Source organism: Porites lutea, chromosome 11 (genome assembly GCF_958299795.1).
Source record: "Porites lutea chromosome 11, jaPorLute2.1, whole genome shotgun sequence".
Classification (NCBI taxonomy): Eukaryota; Metazoa; Cnidaria; class Anthozoa; order Scleractinia; family Poritidae; genus Porites; species Porites lutea.
Window position 1 is genome coordinate 28,293,273 of NC_133211.1, and position 21,475 is coordinate 28,314,747.

General features: G+C 38.3%; 1 protein-coding gene across 1 annotated transcript; it reads left to right on the forward strand.

Moving 5' to 3' along the window:
• The first annotated feature begins 18 nt into the window (after nt 1–18).
• Nucleotides 19–21,280, forward strand: LOC140952129 (coiled-coil domain-containing protein 178-like). The gene is made up of 22 exons (XM_073401554.1): nt 19–567; nt 793–1,005; nt 1,796–1,989; nt 4,042–4,294; nt 4,713–4,811; nt 6,696–6,747; nt 6,905–7,117; nt 7,752–7,855; nt 10,517–10,566; nt 11,949–12,044; nt 12,179–12,315; nt 13,955–14,033; nt 14,411–14,578; nt 15,006–15,074; nt 15,295–15,348; nt 15,793–15,831; nt 15,930–16,043; nt 17,622–17,767; nt 18,432–18,517; nt 19,185–19,258; nt 19,704–19,853; nt 20,702–21,280. Exons 1-22 carry the CDS (start codon nt 135–137, stop codon nt 20,966–20,968), a joined length of 3,090 nt encoding a protein of 1,029 aa, XP_073257655.1. The 5' UTR covers nt 19–134; the 3' UTR covers nt 20,969–21,280.
• Nucleotides 21,281–21,475: the final 195 nt, after the last annotated feature.

A 21,475-nucleotide genomic window follows, 5' to 3' on the forward strand; every position in this document is an offset into this window, starting at 1 on the left:
CGTCCTAGCGGTTGATGTATCGTCTTTTCGTCGCCTAGCAATTATCATTCCAAAATGGCGGCAATAAGAGGTAGCAGTTACTTTGACAAACTCGTCTTTTGTGAGATTATTGAAGGAAACATTGAAGAGTAATAATGCCAACTGTAGATAATACAGGGAAATACAGCGTGGAAAGCAAGAAAGCTGGAATTAGTGATGGGATAACATTCCCAACTCAGGAAAGTCAAACTGTCAACCGCAGTGCAGCAAAAGCCAAAAAATCACTCTCAGAACGTTCGGCATTTAGCGAAAATGATCTGAAGGGAAGATTGGCTGCAAGCGAGCAAGGAAATACTATAAAAGATGGAATTGTCACTCGTCATTCGGAGAGTAAAATTCACCTAGCAAAGTTGGATGTTCCATTTTTTGATGACTCTAGATCAGAGGCAAGTGGTGGATCAGGTTTGGCGATTTTACCGTCCTTGGATGGAAGAAGTTTGCCTTCACAAGACAGTGGAAGAGAAATTCTTCCCATCGTATCAACTGTTGGGGGTAAAAATGAGCACAGCTTTGACCAAGACGAAAAAGGTAGTCATACAATGCGGTTGATGTCAGTAAACAAGATTCATTGTACCTAGAACGGAAAATGTTAATAACAAAATTAATAGTAATAATAATAATGATGATAATAATGATATCTACCCTGCGAGCAAGCACCCCTTCTGCCCCCTCCCGAGAAAAAATAGACTTTATGATGTGGTTGTCAGTGGTGTTCAATAATAAGGAAGGAAAAATATTATTGTTCTCTTCTAGACATAGTTCCTTCCCTTCCTGAAGGATGGCCACAGTTTAAAAGCAGATTGTGGCGCCGTAGAAGCTGTGAGCTTGTCAAGAGCTCTTCTTCATGTGTACGAAAGGCAGTTTCTCATCTGCATCAGTTGCAGGACCTGGTTGATTTATTTTACAAGACCGAACACTTTGATGAGGATGAAAGATTAAGCAAGCAAAGATTCAGTGCAGTATCAGGTGCTGTAACACTTATAATTAAATTATATGTTGCCTCAGTTATAACAAAATAGCAAGATTAAAATGGTTGGATGACACCCCATAGAATTGTTTTGACAAATGGTGCGGGTGGAATTTGAACCATGGATAAATATTACTAGTAATCCTTCATCCTTTTTTATGATCTTTCTTTTTTAGGCAAACAAAGTTTTTAAATATTCTTTTGCTGGGAAAGGCGCTATTTATTATGTAGACATAGCAACAGTGATCTTTTCGCGGAAGATAACATGTTATAATTCACATGTGGATGATATCATGTTTTCACTCAGAAGCTCATTTTGTATTTCATTGATGTTTATATTAATTTATTTTTTATTTTCCTTTGATATTGGCTTGAACCCCAAGATACTTAGCCTGTGTCGCAAACATAATTTAATGCTGGTCAGTAACGACTGCAAAGCAGCGCCAATATACTTGTTCTGGGGCCCCCAATTGACTCAATGAATAATTTGAAATACATTTTTAATTTCTTTTCATCATGATTAGCAAATCAGCGATGGCTTTTTTAACAGGCCAGTCATGGCACTTAGTCAAATCTTGGTACACTGGTTTGAACAAGAACAAGGATAATGACCAGAGTTTAGTTTCATCTGTGGTGCAGGCTCCAAAATAAGTGTATATGTGCTGGTTAAATATTGTAAGGGTCTTAAAGAATTCTTGCTAGCAAAAGACTGTAAGAAAAAATCTAAAACTGAGAGAAGTACAGCTGTGCATGTATCAGCACTGATGGTGTGTTTGCCTATTGATTTAGAGGGTAAGAGTACAAGACAAGTTGAGCAGATTCTAGAAAGTCAAGGCGTTACTGAAGAGTCAAGCCAATTGTCCTCAGCTAGCAGCCATGGAAGACGAATTCGGTGGCTTCTAAGTTCTGCATCTCTTGGTAACATTGAAGAAGAAGCTGATTCAGTTAGAGTGGAGTCTTCTGCCAGTGGGGCAACATTAGAGGTTAGCATCCATATTAAATATGATAAATTTATCTTAACATTATCTATTCTAACATTCAAATACATGTAATATTTACAATGCACCTTTGTTGTTAAACTCTTCTATAGCTGCAGGGTTGTCTACTTTACAAGTGCACCAGAAATTTTGTAATATTGAGATTTGTCATCCAAAGAAATATCTTTTTTTGGTAAAATATCTGATGCTTATTTTAGTGATCATTCTCTTGTTTTCTTCTGATTTTATGGAAGAAGGAAAAAAATAAAAACCTGTACAGGAAGTACCATGCAAAAAAAAAAAAAGAAACAGCAACTGCTGACAGAGTGGGAAAAGTTTAAATTTGACAAGGATTCTTGGAAGCAGGAAATTCCAGAAGGGATGAACGAAAGCCACCTAGAGACAGCCATGGAGTTATGCCTAAAATGGTCTCCCTCAAAGCCGCCTACAGCACTGTGTTCCCTGCCCTTGCAAACATGAATAATAATAATAATAATAATAATAATAATAATAATAATAATAATAATAATAATAAGAGTATCGGAATTTAATAATATTCTAAATTGGCTTGTTAAGTAGAGAGATTCATATCATCATGTATTTTAGGATCGTATTAGGTTTCGTATCGACCTTTTTTTACTTCTAAGTATAGCTTCTCAAGTGGTGTAGGTTATGCTATGCGCCCTATACTACTCATAATGTGGACAGCATTCCAAAGTTTCATACTGCGACATAATAATAATAATAACTTTATTAATCTCCTCAAAAAGGCCTTTCTGCTTAATTCACAATGTCAAATATCGAAAACTTAGTTTTCCAAAAATACCCTAAAAAATGCTGTTTTATTTTTACTTTAAATACATCTAAATTAGTGATGGACTGAAAATCGTCTGGGAGACTATTCCGATCTGGTTTTAAACTTCTGACAAAGATATGGAGGTGCAAGTCCATTTCAACATTTAAATACCATGGTGGCATCCCTAACCGCAAGTTGTTTAATAATTGGCAGCCACTGTAACTGCTTAAGAATAGGTGTAACATGATCAAACTTCCTCGTTCCAGAAACTATCCGGGCTGCAAACTTTTGCACTGTTTGTAACATTGCTGAAGTTTGCTTGTCAATGCCAGTGTCCAATGCATGGCCAGAAAGAGGTTGCAGTGCCCTAAAACATATCAAGACCAGGCTGAGGATCACTGCCACAAAGCGGCTTTAAATTAAGAGAAATGTCCTATTGTACCAACCCTCCACAATGATTCTTCATTAATTTGTGGTTCAATTTAACAATTCATAGTTTTGAAGACAAGGGCAATTTTGCTGTTTATGATAAAGATTGTCAAAATGTTTTAACTCCATGCTAGCATGCCAGGCATGCGATCCGCTGAATATCAGACAATGGTCCCACTAAAATTTCTCATGTCAGTGAAGGGGTGCATACAAGATAGCGTGAAGAGACGATTTGGTCAATATTTAGATTTTTAAAGATACATGGTGGATTATGCGTAAGTGTGCTTTATCACGCAGCAAAATTTTCAGTCTAAAAACTCAAAATTTTTGACCATATAGATCACAATATATTTGTGTGCAGGAAATAATTCCTGCGAAACTTTTGCTGCAAAAATTGTGAATATTGATATTGAAATTTGGGTGCTCTCCTGCAGCAGATTGCCACTTTATTCTGTGGAGGACTGAGAGAAATTGTGTCGTGTACATGTAATTATATGGAAAAGTCCATTTGTACGGAAAATTTATGGCAGATTTTGCAAAGTTTGCTGAGCCATTTTCACGGCAATGTAAATTGATCCATTTAATCAGATCCGGGCTCCATGCTGTGCGTGATGATCAACATACATAATTATGCAAATGCCTACCTTGGACAATCAACAAATCAAAATCACTACCCAGTTTTCGGGCAGTGATGTCACTGGACAACATTAACATCCAGTTGATTCAGACATTACTGAGGAAGTAAAAACGACTCGAAGTAATCATCTGAAATTCAGGGTAACACTGTAGTGTATTCACTTCAAAAAAAATGATTTTATTATTTGCTGATGTAGGTTCGAGGCAAAAGTGCTGGAACTATTGTAAGTAAAGTTTCAACTCCCAAGACTGTAAAAGCCACTGAGGCTCTTCCAAACGGTTATGATATCATAGAGGAGGTCATAACATTACTTGGAAGGATGGAATGTGACAGGATTGCTACCCAAGAAGCTTTGATAAAAGAGAGAGAAAGAGTGCTCTTTTTACGAAATGAGATTGACACACTAGCATACAAGAGAATGTATGATCTTCCATTGGCTGTGCAAAAAGGTAGGTCTAAAAAAGTTCCTCTTTCAAGAAGTTTCAACTCAGAAACTATGTAGTCTTGTAGTAACTAGAACCAGTACGGGCACATTTGCAATAAGCAACTATTCCTTAGTCTAAATTACAGTATATGACCATGGTAAAGAAGCAACCATTGGTTTGAAAAATGATAAGTGTTTCTCTTTATTTCAGTGACTATTATCATGTGTCACTTGTAAATTGAGTGGGTTTTTTTTATGTTTTATTATAAGAAACAATTGTGGCTTAAAATAATTCCCACTACCACTGTACAATGTTAAAGCAGATTAGTGTCAGCAATGGTACTCAATATTGAGCACTGATATAATTTTGTTACTTGTACCATCATGTGATTAGTGGATTGTACTGTGTAACAACTCTTTCACTCTGTTCATTGATTTGACAGAACATGAGGCATGTGCCATTGACATCAATGAACTCAGATGGCATTGTGCTTACCAAGGTAGAATTGAGGCCAGGATAAGTGAAAGAGTTCATCAAGCAGGTACATCACAAAGAATTTGTTGTTGTTGTTATTGATGATGATTTTTTTTCTACTGTTATGAAATATTTTAACTTGATTTTTTCTTTAGTTGTTAGAAAAAGGCATGCAGAGCATAAATGCCTACAGCTACATGTTAGTTCTGGTTGCTAGTCAACTTGTCTTGTCTGACAAAATATCCTTCATGTTTTCTGCATGTTTTTCACAATTTCAACTGTTGTCTTTTCTTCATCCGTTTTTCCTTGACATTTTATTTTACACGTGTATGTTATATACATAGTACATATTCTAATTTGCATTAGCCCATTCACCCCAGGAGATTTTGCCAAAAACCATGCTTTGGACACTATCATATTATTAAGAACTAAATCTTACCACAAAACCGTTTACAGTTTGTACACTTCACGGCCTTCTGATCCAGATGCAAAACATTAGGTTGCGAAGTTCGGGCATGCGCAAAAAGCAAAATTTTGAGATTTTTACTTTTCTCCTCTTTTTTTTGCTTTTCTTTCCTCATTGTTTTTTCTCTTGCTGGGAATTTAGTAGGCTTCATTTTGGTGGGAAAAGTTTTTAGGAAAGCTTGTAGGATCTTAGGATAAGATGAAAGAAAAGGTATGTGGGTAGTGGAACAAAATTTTCATGGAAATTTTCAAGTCAATGTTACATGGTTTTTTACCTTTTTCTCCGGTGTCCTTTACTTAATTGTGCCCATTCTGATATGGTTTGAAAGATCTCATAAATCTGCAATAGTTAGCGGACAAAGTTGTCCTTGACTATTAAAACTGATGATGTCACAAGCGGTAGAAAGGACATGGATCCCTATGGGCGGTTACAGGCAGCTCAGGGGCGAATGGGTTAATGGCTGGCTTCAGAATCCTCCTTTCCAAAAAATGTTAAAACAATAGTTGGTTAGGGTTCAGTTCTCATTATTTTATTAGGCTGAGTTTGTTGTTCCTTTATTAGTTATTCTGGAAGTTGAACTCTGTGCGTGGGTTGTGAATATACATACTTTGGTCAACTACATTCTTTGAAGGTTCCTGAACCAAATTACATAAACACAATTTGGTTTTTAATTCTTCGACTTTCTTTCCTGGCTCTGCAACCTTATTTTGAGTCTTGTTATTTGTCATGTATTCCTCTTTCTACAGTAAATGATTGCAGAAGCTAACTTCTGTTTGTTTGACTGCTAAACAACCTACATGTATGCTCTTTTCTCTCTTGCTCTATGTAAGTCTTCTTTTATGGCATGTTTCCTTTTTTATAATTACCTCCTCATGGTAATAACTCTTGCTGTTTTCTTCTTTTGATTTTTGTTGTAATTGTTCTCAAAATGCATATACTTTTTCATTGAGTTTCTTGTTGTTTTGGCCCAAGGAAGAGACCTTAAATTATATTTTGTGGTTCATCTTTATCTTTGATTTAAATTTTATTTACATTTGTTTTTAGATATGGTAATGTATCATAATGAGTTTGAAACAGAGGAAAATAAAATTTAAACCAAGGATAAAATTGAACCACATATACATTATTCCAACCTGCTTGCCTTTAAACTTGCCTTTAACCTTGATGCTTTGTGAATGTTTTTTTTTCCTCATGTTATCCTACATGTATCTTTTTTTAAAATTATCCACAGTTGCATTTTTAGTTTTTTATTGTAAGGAAAATGCTAATGAAGCCCAGTAACAAGGGGAAAGAAACACTTACCATGGTTTGACACAAAATAAAAGTTTATTCTAAGGTTAATATTTGTAATAAGTAAGGTTCTGTGCTGTCCACATTCCATCTTGGTGACCAAATTTAATTTTTGATATGATATTGACCTCAGTGCACCACTGTTAAGCCAAATACTTAATGTTTAATTTCAATTGCCTCAAATTTGCTTTGCAGAAGTAAGACATGCAAAGGTTTTGCAAGATCTCAGCAACATACAAAAGCACTGGTAGGGTTTGAACACTTTTGTTTCTCTTTAATTTCATCCAAAAGTGTACTGAGAGAAATTATTGGTAGAACTTGTGGATTTCCACACTAATTTTTGCTGAAAAAGCTGTTTCTATTGTCACCTGGTAGCATTGTTGTTAATCTTGGTGGATTTTCAGTCCTTTAGTTGAAGAGAAGCTTGAACTGGAAGGAGAAGCTATGTCAAGCATTCAACATAAACAAGATGAAACGGATGAAGAGCTTCGCAACACTCTTGAACGACTACAGGCTACAGAAAGAAAAACAGCTGAAGCCCAAGGCAAGGCAGCACAGGAAAGATATCTTATTAAACAAGATGTTGATGTTGTAAGGAATGAGCTCAATGCTGTCAGGTATGATTACATTAGTCTTGTATAATTTATAAATCATTTGAGTGATTTTGTTGTTGCATGTTGTTGTTGTTGTTGTTTTTACATGTATATGAGACTATGATTTATGAATACCTGTAGTCAGGCAGATATTTTGATTGAGGAAATATCTATAAAGATAATTTTTATTCCCTTTTTTGGTTAATTAATTGTGCAAACAAGGTTAAGCAATGCTGCAAATCAAACATTACGTTTCTTCAAGTATCAATGTGACTTGTGTTAAACATGCAAACAGTAATCAAGATTCTACTGTTTTTACATCTCCTACTGGATCGGAGATGGGACTACCATTTCAACATGGTGTTCTGATCCTGCACAAGAAAGTGTAGGGCAAAGGCAGTCCTTCTTTCTCAGTTCTTTTAAGACCCTGGCATTCTGAAAAATACTAAAAAGAAAATGAATTAAGTTTAATTTGTAGTTTAGTTGTTGTCTGAGGTGATGAACATTGCAGTACACAGCTTCGCTGTACTTTGTTTTTGCCCTCTTTAACACTTCCCATAAGCACTGTCAGAAGAATTAATGAAATATTATAAATTTAAATTTTTTGGTGAAATATAATGTGTTGATTGTGTAATATATTTGGTTTTATTTAAAATAGTGATGAACTGGCACAACTTCGCATGTACTTCACATCCAACACACATACCATGAATGACATAAGAAACACACTCAGGGAAAATTCACATCAGCAAGTTATTTTGGGTCAGTGCAGGCTTTCATTTTATGCTAAATAGTTAAGTAAAAGCAAATTAATGTTTTATGTCTTTATGTATACTGTATATATTCTGGATCTTGTTTACTGTGGGTAATGTCGACTGAGATATCGGTCGACATAGCGGTCGATATAGCGGTCGACAGTCGGTCGATAGTCGGTCGACAGTCGGTCATCGGTCAACTGTCGGTGGTATATCGGTCAACTGTCGTTCGAATATCAGTCGTGTGTTAATTTATCAGGTGAGTCCAATGGCTTTTTTTTAAGCAAAGACGTCATTAATTACTGTTATCATGCGATGGCGGAACATGTGGCAGTGCGAGGCGCGATTACTCTATGAAGCGAACCGAAGAGCACTGGGAACTAAGGACATGATAACCATTTTTTTTTCCAGTTTGTATCATCACCGATCGTCTGAGTTTTAGCTGAAGTGGACGAATAATGAATAGGAAAAGGCAGTTGATGACATGCTTTAAGAGCGAGGAATACACATCTTTTATTACCGGGCTTTGACCTGCTTCATCACACCAAGTTCTCGTTTGTGCAGAGACCACAAATTAAACTTATATATTTCTGCATTGAAAACGGGAACGGTCCTTTGTTTAACGATCAGTTATTGATAAAATGCGCTGATAATGCGCCGAGTAAGGTGACAAAAATATCCAGCAGACTGAACACATTCATTTATTGTGGGAATGATTTCAATTTACAGCAAGGAAAATACTCATACGTTCTCATTACATTATCCTGTCCTTTTGCTCTGTCCTTTCGCTTTATATTTATATTGTGTTCAAAATAAAGACGCCCGTGCGTATACAGAAATTAATATTGAATGGTAAGTCACTTTTGGTCATCCAATAAAAGGAAAACAGTATGCACCGCGTTAACATTAATATTATCTTAACTTGTTAAGGAAAAACAAGTTAAAAAAAATGAACTGTAAATACATTTTTTCATCAATGTAGTTCTGAGTCGGTTGAAAAATTCTCGGCATAGGAAAAATCAGCCAGATATAGGCCTATCATTCTCACTTAGCGGACATATAGGCCTATCATTCTCACTTAGCGGACTTCTTCATGATTCAATTCTAGCCGGCTACGCGTAGCGAGACACCCCCACCCCTAAAAAAAAACAGGGGAGGAAACGTCTGCGAAAAGGTGGTGGGCATCGATACAGATAGGCTAAATCCCGTCCACATGAATTAAAAGAAAAGGCTAGATAAATAACTAATAGCTATTATTCCAGAATTTTGGCTAAGTACATTGAAATTTGAAATTAAAAAAGCAGAAACACATTTTAAAAAAACAGTTAGGTCCAAGCTAGAAAATGCTTTCTAATTTCTTGTTTTCCAAGCCAAAAAATGTAGGAAATGCTTAGTGTCGACCGACCATCGACCGAGTGTCGACCAATTACTGACCGATACATCGGTCAAGTATCGACCAAGTATCGACCAACTATCGGCGAAGTGTCGGCGAGGTGTCTGCGAAATGTCGGCGAAGTGTCGGTGAACGAAAAGCTATATCGGCCGAGACACATCTGGAACGACTATCGACCGTGTCTCTACCGAGTGTCGACCCACTATCGACCGACTATCGACCGCTATGTCGACCGAGTGTCGACCGACTATCGACCGAGTGTCGACCGCTATATCGACCGCTATATCGACCGATATGTCGGTCGACATTACCCACAGTAAACAAGATCCTATATTCTTATCAACTAAGTTGATAAAGTAAAAATGTTATTCCCTTTGGGGGTCCTCACTGATACAGTGGCTCAGTTTCTTAGGGTCTGTTTACATGGAGGTGGGGGACCCCAGGTAGGTGAGGTAACCTGCCTGTCCATATAATCTCTGATTTTAATTTGATCATATTAACATGATAGGTGGGGTGACCCTCCAAGGCGGGTAGCCCTGTCTGCCAGACCGGGCTACCCTAAATTGTAAATATTATTCTTATTATCCACTCCCCTTAAGGCTTTTCAGGGATAATTTACAACACTGGTTGGGGGACTTTGCCAGACTGCTTAATGTGCAGTTTACAAGTAATGAAGGAATGAGCAATGATGCCCCCATACATGAGGTGAAAGTGAGATAGACCTCTACACCGGGCACTACGTGCCCTACTCTTTACGAAGAGTGTGTGGGTTCTTTAACATCCCACAGATTTAATACATGTGCAAGGGCTTGTGAGACGGGGCCTACACTTTATCGTCCTTATCCGAGAAGACTAGAAAGTCTAACCGTTTGCAGATGTTATTACAAAGGCAGCACTTTCTCCCAGTTATTTAAAGACCCTGAGTGTTGGTCCGGCTGGGGTTTGAACCCACGACCTCCCGCTCAGCAGACCGGCACTCTCCCAACTGAGCTAACCGGCAAACCTCTCAGCCGGGGTCAAATTTTACCATTTATCCAACGTAAGCAGCTACCTCACTTACCTGGGGTCCCCACCTCCATGTAAACAGGCCCTTAGAGACTGTAACCCCTCTATTCATTGGTTGTTTTATAAATTAAAGTAGCATCAATGATGTCATAAAAGCTGTTTGGTTGGGTTTTGCTGATGGTGCATTGAAAAGTTTAGAGTGAGAACTTTATAGACACATTACATTGATAGTTAAAATATCTTGATTCCAATCATTATTCTCTGTTTTAGAGGGCAGAGAAGAAAGAATTAAAGCCTTAGAAGCAACTCAGCAAGATAAGGTACTTGTGTCATTTCGTTCATGATCTCTTGTCTCAGATATCTTTTCAACAATGAATTTGTGAGACTTTTGCATGGACTCCTGTCCCTCTAATAACGGACCCACATTTCTCTGGCTTTGTTTCCCGTTGGTGTGGTTGTATTGCAGGTATTAAAACGCGGAATGATAAAGTCGCCAGAAATTTCAAGTCCATAACAAGATTTATCTAGTTTAAAAGGTCTTTTACTTGTATGTACGGAGGGCATATGTTGTAATTTGCCTTATGCATCATTATAGACTGCAGTGCTTGACAATTATAAATGTTTTTGGACACCAGGCATTGGGCTAACGAGTTTGATAAATCACTGGCCCATGAGAACAAGCCACTGGTTCAAGAAAAATTGAGGTTGTTCGAAACTTAAAATTGTTAGCAGCCTGTACAGGGGGTTCAGAACTTTTATGACTCTTAATCATGTGGAGGCAGAAATTTTCTGTTTTCTGACAAAAGGAGAGTTCGGATTTGCTAATATCTCAGCGCACAGTGGGTTATCACGCCGGTAAACCCATAGATAGTGTGGTCTATTGCTGTTATAAAATAACTTGACGTTTTCTATGAGTTTACTGGCACAATAAACCATCGGTTTTTAACCAATCGGAACGCGCGTACTATCATATCTTTATTTTAGAAAGATATATCAATAGATGACAGACCCTCGGTGGCTCTCACCCACCCAGTCCCAGGCCCCTATTTTATTCAGTAACATGGAAACAAGGACGTAAGTTCATTTCCAACATGGCATCCGTGCTGCGACTGGAGTCAACTGTACGATATGGATAGCAAGTCCTTTGGCTTACATTTAAACTAACAATTGATGAAGCGTTTTAGAAAAAGAACTTCTCAAGTTATAGAGTTGTAGAAGATTTATTTTTTCCGCTAAACTAACTGGTCTAGGGGCTGGCTAGTTGGACCCCATTTTTACCAGCCCAGCGTGAAGTTTGACTAGTCTTGGGCTAGTGGACTAGCGTTAGTGTCGTGTACTACTAGTGTTGAAAGTTTAGCTATTCTCAAGAGTTCCTCATAATTATGAACTTCTCGTGTCGCAGTAGACGGCCCTTAACGCTCTTGCATGTATGCGCGCCATCTTTCTACAATCTGATGCCCGACAGAATAAAATTCCATGACAGTACGTAATTTGAGGCAGTATAAAAGACATGCAAATGATGATAATGATAATGATCAATAATGGACTGACCAATCTATTGGCTTTTTCTAACAAGCGATCTTGGCCTGTGTTTATGTTGGTCATTGTGTGATCTACAGTGCAGCTGAACATTAACACAGTGTACCGGCACTGTACGTAAGAGTATTAACTGCATGTTGTACCTTGATTTTTGTGTTTCTAGGTTCAGAAACTCCGTGAGAAGATTGTGGAACAAGAGGCCGAGCATATAAAACTTGTAGACGAAAATAACAAACTGAGAAATGAGAAACAGATAACTGTGAGTCAAATCGCTTAATGCGAGGTTCAGCAGAATTTAATCTTGCACTTCACCAAATGATTGAAATTCGTCAATCACCGTTCTGTATACGGTATTTCTGTGAAAAGAGCTGGCGTCAATTTTTTTTCTTTTAGCAAGCAACGATGGAAAGTGAAAATGCCAAGTTAGAACATGAAATGAAGAACATTTCAAAACGACTTAAAGAACTAAACTCAAGAATCAAGCAAACCAAGTTGGAAAACACTGATATAAACAGAAAACTGGAGCAATGGTGAGAGTTCATATCATATTTGTTCTTTTTTAAATATATCGGCTGTAACACTATCAAAATTGTCGTCCCCCAAAAACGATTTTGACAGTGGCTTCTTGGGGGACGATAGATTATCAAAATTGGGCTTTTTATTTTTTATAGTCGCTTATTGTATGCTCAGTTGAGCTTGAACTACCAACTGTACCTTGTCTTCTTCTTCTTCTTCTTAGCTACCGTATTTATTCAAATAAGCGCCCAACCTCGAATTTGGCAAAATTTATACGCTTTTGTTTTTTGCTGGCCAATCTGTTAGCGAAATTGAGTCTAGGCTTTCAACGGATCTCGATAGATTAATAAGTTGGTTCCGATGCATCTACTTCATGCTTACTGTTTCCAAGGCTCAAATATTGCTGATAGGTACCACCAGAGGCTTAACGCATGCGGCTGATAGGCTGGATACTTTTAAATATCTTGGTGTAACTATGGATGAAACTTTTTCTGGAAAGAGAACGTTAGCCTGTTAGGCAAGAAGATCCCCTCTAGATTGATTGGCGTTACTGCGCCCGGCGCTCGGAAAGTCTCACCTAAGTCTACTTGTATTACATTATATAATACGATGGTTCTGCCCTTATTTGACTATTGGGCCTTCGTTTGGGATAGTTGTGGTCAGGTTAGTAAATCCTACTTCTAGACAAGCTAAGTCCCCGTGCTGCATGCATAATTGCGGGCCGGGCGGTTTAGTCAGATGAACTTTCTACCATATTTTGCTGACCCCTTTTGCAAGCGCGCCGTTACTTCCTTAAATCTATCGGCCTTGTCTATAAGTGTATCAATGGAATAACACCTTCTTATCTGCTGAGTGAATTTAGGCTCCACTCTCACTCACTTCACAAGGCGATGTGATCAGCTACGGCTGCCTCTGGCCAAAACCACAAAGTACCAGGGCAATTTTCGGATTAACGGTGCGCGTGCCTAGAATTCCCTCCACTCCAATATTAGAGCCGTTAAAGACTTCAGTAAATTTAAGTCCCTAGCAAAACGTTATTTCAAGTCCCAGGCAGCTATCCCCTGAAATTCTTCCATTGTCGTGTGCTTACGTACTTTTAGTGTACTACTATCTTGTCATAATTCCTTTGTATTGATTAGAAAGTGGTATTTTTATTAATTGCTGGTAATTAATGATATTAAGTTTTTTCCTGTTTTTAACAGGACTCTGTCTAAATTAGCTATGCTAATTCAGAAGCTCCTGTATAAATAAATAAACTGTAACAAAATTTTAAAAAATTAATTAAAAACAAGTTGAAAATCGGTTGTTTTTACAAACAAAATCTAGAAGAATTCTCGATATTTTGTGGGCGTTTTTAATTAAAACAATTATTCCACTCGCGCTTGCTGGATATGAGATGATCATAGCCAACTCGGCGCCACGCTCCTCGTTGACTATCTATCATCTTATATTCAACGCGTACTTGTGGAATAATTGTCAATTAACTAAGTTATACACTGTAGTTTGATATTTAAAGAATGTGGTCATTTTCCTTACAATGTAATCATTTCAAATGCAACTGATCAGGCATGCCGCAGTATACCCTTGTAGTTAACCCTTGTACAGTCTATAGCGTGGTGATCTACAGTGATAATGCTCTCTTTATTCTTCTAGTGCCAAACAAAAGGTTGCTGATGAGAAGGCCATTAAGCGTTCTGAGCAAGAAATGGAGAAGATTAATGAGCAGATGGAGGTTATTGTCTTAAGTCTTATTTTTCTGAAAAATTGTTATGCTCTTATCAAGCTGTGTTGGTTTGATGGGCAGTCTGTTGAGTTAAAGGGGTTTGGAAGCTGTTTGTTATAGCTCAAGTGAAGATAGGAATATACATTATTATTCTGGCTTTGTTCTTCCAATGAATTATTTGTGAAACTTTTCAACATAATGTCTTGTGCAAAATGCAGGAAAAACGTCACTAAGATGTAAATAGGATAGTGTTTGTACATTTTGTTGTTGTTTTTTTTTTAAATTTATTAATAAGGAATCGAGTACTGGAAATCTCATTTGCATGATCCAAACGTATGAACTGACTATTTCGAGCAGTTTTCGAGCCTGTCTTTCTTGATTATTAGGTGTCCAAGGAGGAGACGAAAAAAGTTGAAGTGCTTCATAGCAATCTTGTTGAAACTCTTGTTGTAAAGAAGGAGGAGGTAATGGGTGTTGAGGAATCTTTAAAAACAACAGCTGATGCACTCAAGAAACAGCTGAAGGATGAGGCACACGCTAGGACTGTACTGCAGGTTAGAAAACTGTCATCTTGACTGGTTACGTTTGGTTGGTGAAAAATAAGTCGCTTGCGGGTACATCGAGGGCGATTCCGAGCTTGCAATATTATTCCATCTTGCCCAGCTATGTAAATTATAGTATCGGAGTTAAACAGGCAGATATAAAGAAAAAAAAGGATGTAAAGAAATGAGGTCTTTGTCGTCCTTGAACTTCTGTCCCACGAGCGGATGTGGAGCAAAAAGTGCCTGATGTTTGTAAGCGTGGCTGTGATCACTCATAAAATGTGATCCCCATTATTTGGAGGAGAAGCAGGGATTGCACTTCCCCACTCACAACACAACGTCTACTCAGCAAATTCTTTGTTAGAATTCCGTAATATCACTATAATTATCATCAGAAGTTAAGCTGTCCAAAATGTTTAACCTTTTGTTGTTGAATTAGGCAAGGATCACTTCGGATACACAAGATCTTGCAAAGAGCCATGTTGACTCTAAAAAGAAACGTGAGAAGGTACGTACCTTTCTGGTTATTTGGCAGTTTTTCTTAAAATATTGTTACGTGTCTTTGCGTTTAAGTGTAACTGTTCTGTGCCAGTCGGAACTCAATTAGTAAAACGGCCGTACTAAAGCTGTTCATGATTCATGAGAAAACAGCACATGGTTTTCTAATAAATGTTGTGTGATGTGTGTACACTAACTGCTTTTGTTACTTCTTGATATTCCTTCTGTAGGCAACCCAAAGGGCAGATGAAATAGTCAAGCTTGTAGATAATGTCCGAGATCAGGTTTGTTGAATGTTGTTCAGTTTGTTTGTTGCATGTTCGTACATATATCTTAAATACCGTATCAGTAAAATCTCCCCCACTATGGAACTTATATAGGTCGATCCTACCTTTTATGCTAGTAAAAATAAACCTCAAAACTCGCAAATTGTTGATGCTAGGAGCATTTATGACGTAAAGGACTTTAAAATAAAAAAAGTGATATGATTCTCAAACAGACGTTAAGCCTTATTTTTTTCTTCTTCGTATTCTTCTTTACTCTCGCCGCCTTCGTCATCAAGTGTACGTTATGTTTTTTTTATCATTATTTATTTATCATTTGTTCATTTACTCTTGGTTCTATAAAGTTGACCCTGTTCTTTGTTGTTGGTTTTTGTTTTCTGCGTTTTTTATGTTATAATCCGTGTTTGTACTGATTTATTCTTTGCGGTGTGTTAACTCTCCTAGGTCTCAAAACTTGAAAAGATTCACAACGAAAGGCAACAGGTAAATAGACCTATTTTGAAACTTTATTTTGGTGAATGATTTATGATTTATTGACCGGCTTCGTCTGTAGCTTAATGTAATTGTCTTGTCCGTTTCAGACCATTGCACAACTTGACAAGATTTTAGAGAAAGTCGCACAACAGCACGATGAAATGGCGTCGAAATTTCAGGGGGAAATAGCAGATTTAAAACCCAGAGAGGAGGAGATGAAGGTTAGTGTTGTTTGGTTGTCTGTTTAACGTTCCACGATGAATAATTGGCCTAATTAATGTCAATGGTATGGTATTAATAGTGTTATTAAATACAATTGATTACTACTATTACTTGGAGAGTTTTCCAGACACGAGTTCACAAATCTTTGATTTATATTGGAAACCTTGCCAGAAAATCTTTCTCTCTCTTTGACCGGAATAAGACTCAGCCCCAAACAAGCAAGACGAGTGAACAACGGCTAGCTTATCACTAGCAGATTGATGGACATTTACAGAAATTCGCCGACAATCAAATTCTGTGCTGACTTATTCCCTGCTCACAGATGTCCTTCCGTTATAAAGTTTCAAATAAGACTAGAATGCGCTAGCGTGAATCGATCAAACGTCCTTTTAATTTCTAAGGCTTACTTTCCGGCAAATAAAATGAACTGAATGTAAAAAGGGAAAGAGAAATAGCCAAAAATTCAACTTCTTATTAAATCTTTTCTTATGGTTTAGAATAAACTATTCTCGAGACTGAGCATGTTTTGATCAAAGCTGTGTAAATCGAGCTGAAACTGTGCATGGAACCTTGCGTTTCCTGTATTTATCTCACCTATTGTATGGAATATGTGTGAAAATCTTCATTATGAATCGGTATATTTCAAAGAGCTACACAACCAGCAAGAATACTATTGACCGACAATATACAGAACGGGGGCAGCTGTAGTGTCAACTATTACTAGTTATATATCAACATTATTTGTAAACTTCCTTAATATTGATTAGTTGAATTTTCCACCTTCCGCCGTAATTGTTATGCCATCTTCGAAAAATTGTAATTGAGGAGGCCTAATTAACATAAGCTCTATAGTTTCCTTTAGGCCTCCTCGTCATTTCTTCCTACATTTTTTTGGCATTTCTTTGTAATTATTGTAATCGTGTGGCAAATAAATAAATACAAATACAAATACAAATATGAATTATCTATCTGTCGAGCAGGGGTGGCGCAATGGTTAGAGCACTCGCCTCCCGCCCATGTGGCCCGGGTTCAAATTCCGGCGTTGACGCCATAGGGGTTTGAGTTTGTTGTTGATTTTCTACTTTTTCCCCGGGTACTTCGGTTTTTCCCTTACCTCAAAAACCAAGATTTTTAAATTCCAATTTGACCAGGAAATGTAGTCGATCACGAAGAACCACTTTATGGATGCGCTACCTCCAGCTTTTTCGCTGCCACGAAAATCATGCCGGATAATTAGGGCTGTTCACAGACAACAATGGTTGTGGCGGGGCGACTTCTGTAAAGGAGCGAAGCTGCGCCGCGTTCATCTCGAAAGTGGAGCGTCACATATCGGATAGCTGGTGCAGTGTGAACACCTATTCGGCCCGTCGCGGAAGTAAATAAGTAGGAGCGAGGCCTGGAACCCACTAAGACGGAAGTAAATATTGAGGAGTGAGGACTGGAATTAAGTGCACCAAACCCTCTAGGCCAACCGCGCCGGCACGATGTTCGATATGTGTTTGAAATATAGTACATGTATCTATCTTTAATATGTTTATAGCAGCACGTCACTGTTTGTTCCTCTTGTCTTGTTACAGAAGGAAACCATGGAACTTACAAAACGCCTGGATCATATCACGTGGAAGTCGGAGATGATGGAAAAGAAAATGGCTGACATGGAGTCCTCGACTCAAATGATGAATAAAGCTATAGCTACAACACAGGAGTGCATTAATGATCTTAAGTAAGATCACTGTCTTTTATCAGATGCCCTGATGGTGTGCAGGCAAATGAAACAAATTTGTTGTCGCAACTGGTTCCGGGAGGAGGAGGGGGTGGGGGGTACTCAACAAATGTTTATGCTGGTAGGCTCCGCCCCGAGGTCCAACCCCTTACCCTTTCATGTACCATTTTTCACGAAAAAGGTAGCCCTGTTGTATTCCTTCTATTGACAAATGATACCGCTTTGACATACCTTGTTTAGAACTTTGCACCTTTTAACTGCTGTAAATGCACCGTCTTTTAAATAGGAATCCATCACAAAAATAGAACATTTTCTCGACTTTTTAAAGCCATAAAATTCATCTGTTAGCCCTTTTGGGCCCTTTCACAGACACAAATGACAGATTTTCCTTCCCTTTTATATACTTCAACAAGTGAAATCCCTACCCTTTCATATACCTGAAGCCTGAAAAAGGTACCCTTTCGGGCGGGGCCTCCCCGTATAGGCCATCATAGGAAGTACCCCCTCCCCCCCAGGGTTGGTTACCCACCAGTTTTTTAATTTTGTGTTTTTTTCTAGCTAGGCATTTAAAAGGGCGGGCGGGTGGGCGAAAACACGCCACGCGGGCGGGCTACACCATTTGCGTAAAATGTCAACTGAGTTTTTATGATGTGTTGCTTTTCAGTGAGGAAATGACGGAGTTGAAAATACAGATAGAAACTGGATTCGAGACTGAGCAAGACTTAAAGAAATCTTTGCTTCAGCTTGAAGGTAATGATGTCTAGCATATACTTCCTGGACAACGTCACAGTTTGTCCGCACTGCCTCGAGAACTGCTGCATCCGGGGTCTACATTACATAAAATACACGACAACAACAACAACAACAACAAATTTTATTGAAAATTGGCAAATAACTAATTACATTACTTTCCCACCCGCAAATAGCTTATAAACAAATCGAGGCGGGGGGAGCTGAAGACGTATTACAAAACAAGATTTATATATAGATGGACTAAATAACAGTGAAGACACTACTATACAGTTAATGGAATTTAAACTAACATAAAACAAGGCAAGTACATAACGATTACGAAGAGAGGCTGACATGAGAGTATTAAATAACTTAATAAGACTTTAGATTTGAGATCGTTATTTTCTCTTCGTAGGTTGGCAATAGACTCAGGCATAATATGAAACAAAATAACCAAACAAATAGGAAAAAGCAGAAGGAAAACTTAAACATTAGAAGTTTACGAAATGTTACGCGGAGCACTCAAACACACGACCGTCCATCTTATCCACATCACGGGGTCATATATAGCTCACATGTAGCTCAAAAGTTCTGAAAAATGCTATGGGTTTGATCCATGTAGTTTCCACTCAACCACTTCTGGCTGCACTAAACCAGACATGCTGTTTATTATTTTCCCTTTCAGAGCGACTAAGCCGTGGAAAAGAAAGTCATGAGTTGCACATGTGTGAAAGAAATACAGTGTTAACAACAAATCAAGTAAGAAAGATGAATGATATGTACCAAACACGAGATCATCTCAGTGTTTGTATTCGATATCCCTGAGACACTAAGAAGTGGATCGTAAAAAACAAGGCTTAGCCGTGATGTTTAACACTGACGTCTTCGGCTAAGCTCATGCGACACTCGACGAATTTTCCTGAAGTGACGGGCCACTTGGTTCATATGGGACGGTTCAACATTTTCGCTCTGTTCACACGGAACTTTAACCGGCTAGGCGTCTAAATTTTCGTACAGTTAAGGTGGTTCCGTATGAACGAAACAACTTAACGCACGAATTTTCAACTTGTCGAAAATTCGTCTGGATTTCGCATGAAGCATTACGTCGACAGTTTGATATAACTTCTCAATTAATAAACTGCCTTCCTTAAGTGTAATTACAGATTCTAGTTTAGTAACTAAATGTTCTATTTCATTACCTTAGGCTGGAGTGACGACCGCCTTGAGTGAAAACAACAAGTTAGCGGTAATTTATCAAAAATTACAAAACACATTTCTCAACAACAAAGCTGCCTTGCTGCGACTTGTTGAAAGAAGAGTTAACAACGAAGGAAGTTTGAAGGACCACAGGGAAGTAAGTTAAATCCTTTATTATAATATCACTTCGTTCCAAATTTGAAATGAAGCAAACAAAAATAATTAAGGACCGGATTACTTCTCTAACCTGCATCTAGCCCTAAAAACTACTCGTTGAGTTTTGACGTCATTGTCGACGTCATTTCTTTTCGAAATTGTTATCGTAATGAAAAGCACCCTGAGTGTCGCGATGATCAAAGCTAAGTCAGCTGCTCGACTGGCCTATCACAGCTCTCCAAGGCACCAGTCATTTCTGAGCCAGGTCATGTAACATACCGCAATCACGGAAACATGCGTACCAGCAAATCATTAGCCTGCGTAGCTGGGGGGGTTGTCAGTTGAGCTCGGGGTTTCTTTCTTGGCACCTGAGCCGCGAGAGATTTGACTTTCTCCCAACTTTCACGCGGCTTCGCCGCCAAAAAAAAAAACTACACCACCCGCATACTAATCCCGCCAGCTACGCGGGTTAACAATATCATGATTGACCTTTGATTGGTTGAGAAAGTGTTGGAAATGAATTGTAGCGGTACAAGACTAGGCTGCGTGGCAGGCGTTTGAAGGGAAAGGGAGAGTGGGAATAAAGCACGCTCCCGAGAACACGATAGCGACCCTTCATGTACTCACTCTCTCCTGTGAAACGACCCTAATGGCGAATAATAAGGAGAGACGGCTGTTTTCGCAGGCTACACTTTTCCTTGCCGAGTGAAAAAACTTGAGAACGGTTTAAGTAAAAAAAACAAAGCTTTTTATTCCCCGCGGCGTTAACGTGGCTGGTGCTTGATATCGGTCAACTACTTTTGAACTAAGAAGTAACTTCATCTCTCTCTTTCTTTCTCAATTTTTTAGCTGTATGTTCTACAAGGTCGAATGCGTGAAGCTCTCGAGTATTTTTATCGTCTGCGTGGCTTACAAAGCAGAGCGGACATTGCTGACTTCGAACTGAAGTGCGTCACAAATGGAGACAAGTTGGTGACTTTACAGTCTGAAATGATGAGAGTCATCGAACATATTAATCGCTTCCTAGAAGCAAACAATGCTGCTCATGATATTATCTCAATGGAGGCTGCAAAGATTGCACAAACACCGGCGACCAATGCTACTCTTGTTTCTTAAAACATGGCTTTGGGCAGTCCACGCTACTGTAAATAGAACTTGAGAAAAAGATACAATGTAAACGAATTTATGACCGCAGGAGATATTAAAACATTTACAAACTGATTACAACAAGAGTACATTAGAGAGTTTTTGCTTAATAAAGTCTTTAAGGATCTTTACCAAAAAAAAGTCTGATGTGCTCAGCTGTTACCGCATCTTAGCGAAGTGGTGGGGTTAACTGTTACGACCGTTACAAATCAGTGTTTCTTCCACCCTAAACGTCCAAGTGCTTACAGGAAACATTTTTCATGTTTTTGAAATTTCATAAAACTTTATTTTTGCCAGAGCTCGCTGGCTCGCAGATCTATTTTCCGGCCCCAGTCTGTAAACTCTTCTGGAAAGAAAAGCGCAACAGCTCAGTAAACCAGAACAAGCATGCTTTATCTAGCATAAATATTTAGGAAAAAAGGACTCACAAATTTTCAGCTCTGAGTATCAGGGTAAACGTCTTTTTAAAATATCATG

Excerpts from the sequence above, each read along its gene's own strand:
- LOC140952129 (XM_073401554.1), top strand. The coding sequence starts at position 135 with ATGCCAACTGTAGATAATACAGGGAAATACAGCGTGGAAAGCAAGAAA. Across the intron at positions 10,567-11,948 it reads AAGCAACTCAGCAAGATAAG|GTTCAGAAACTCCGTGAGAA; the intron begins GTACTTGTGTCA and ends TTGTGTTTCTAG. Across the intron at positions 15,075-15,294 it reads CTAAAAAGAAACGTGAGAAG|GCAACCCAAAGGGCAGATGA; the intron begins GTACGTACCTTT and ends TTCCTTCTGTAG.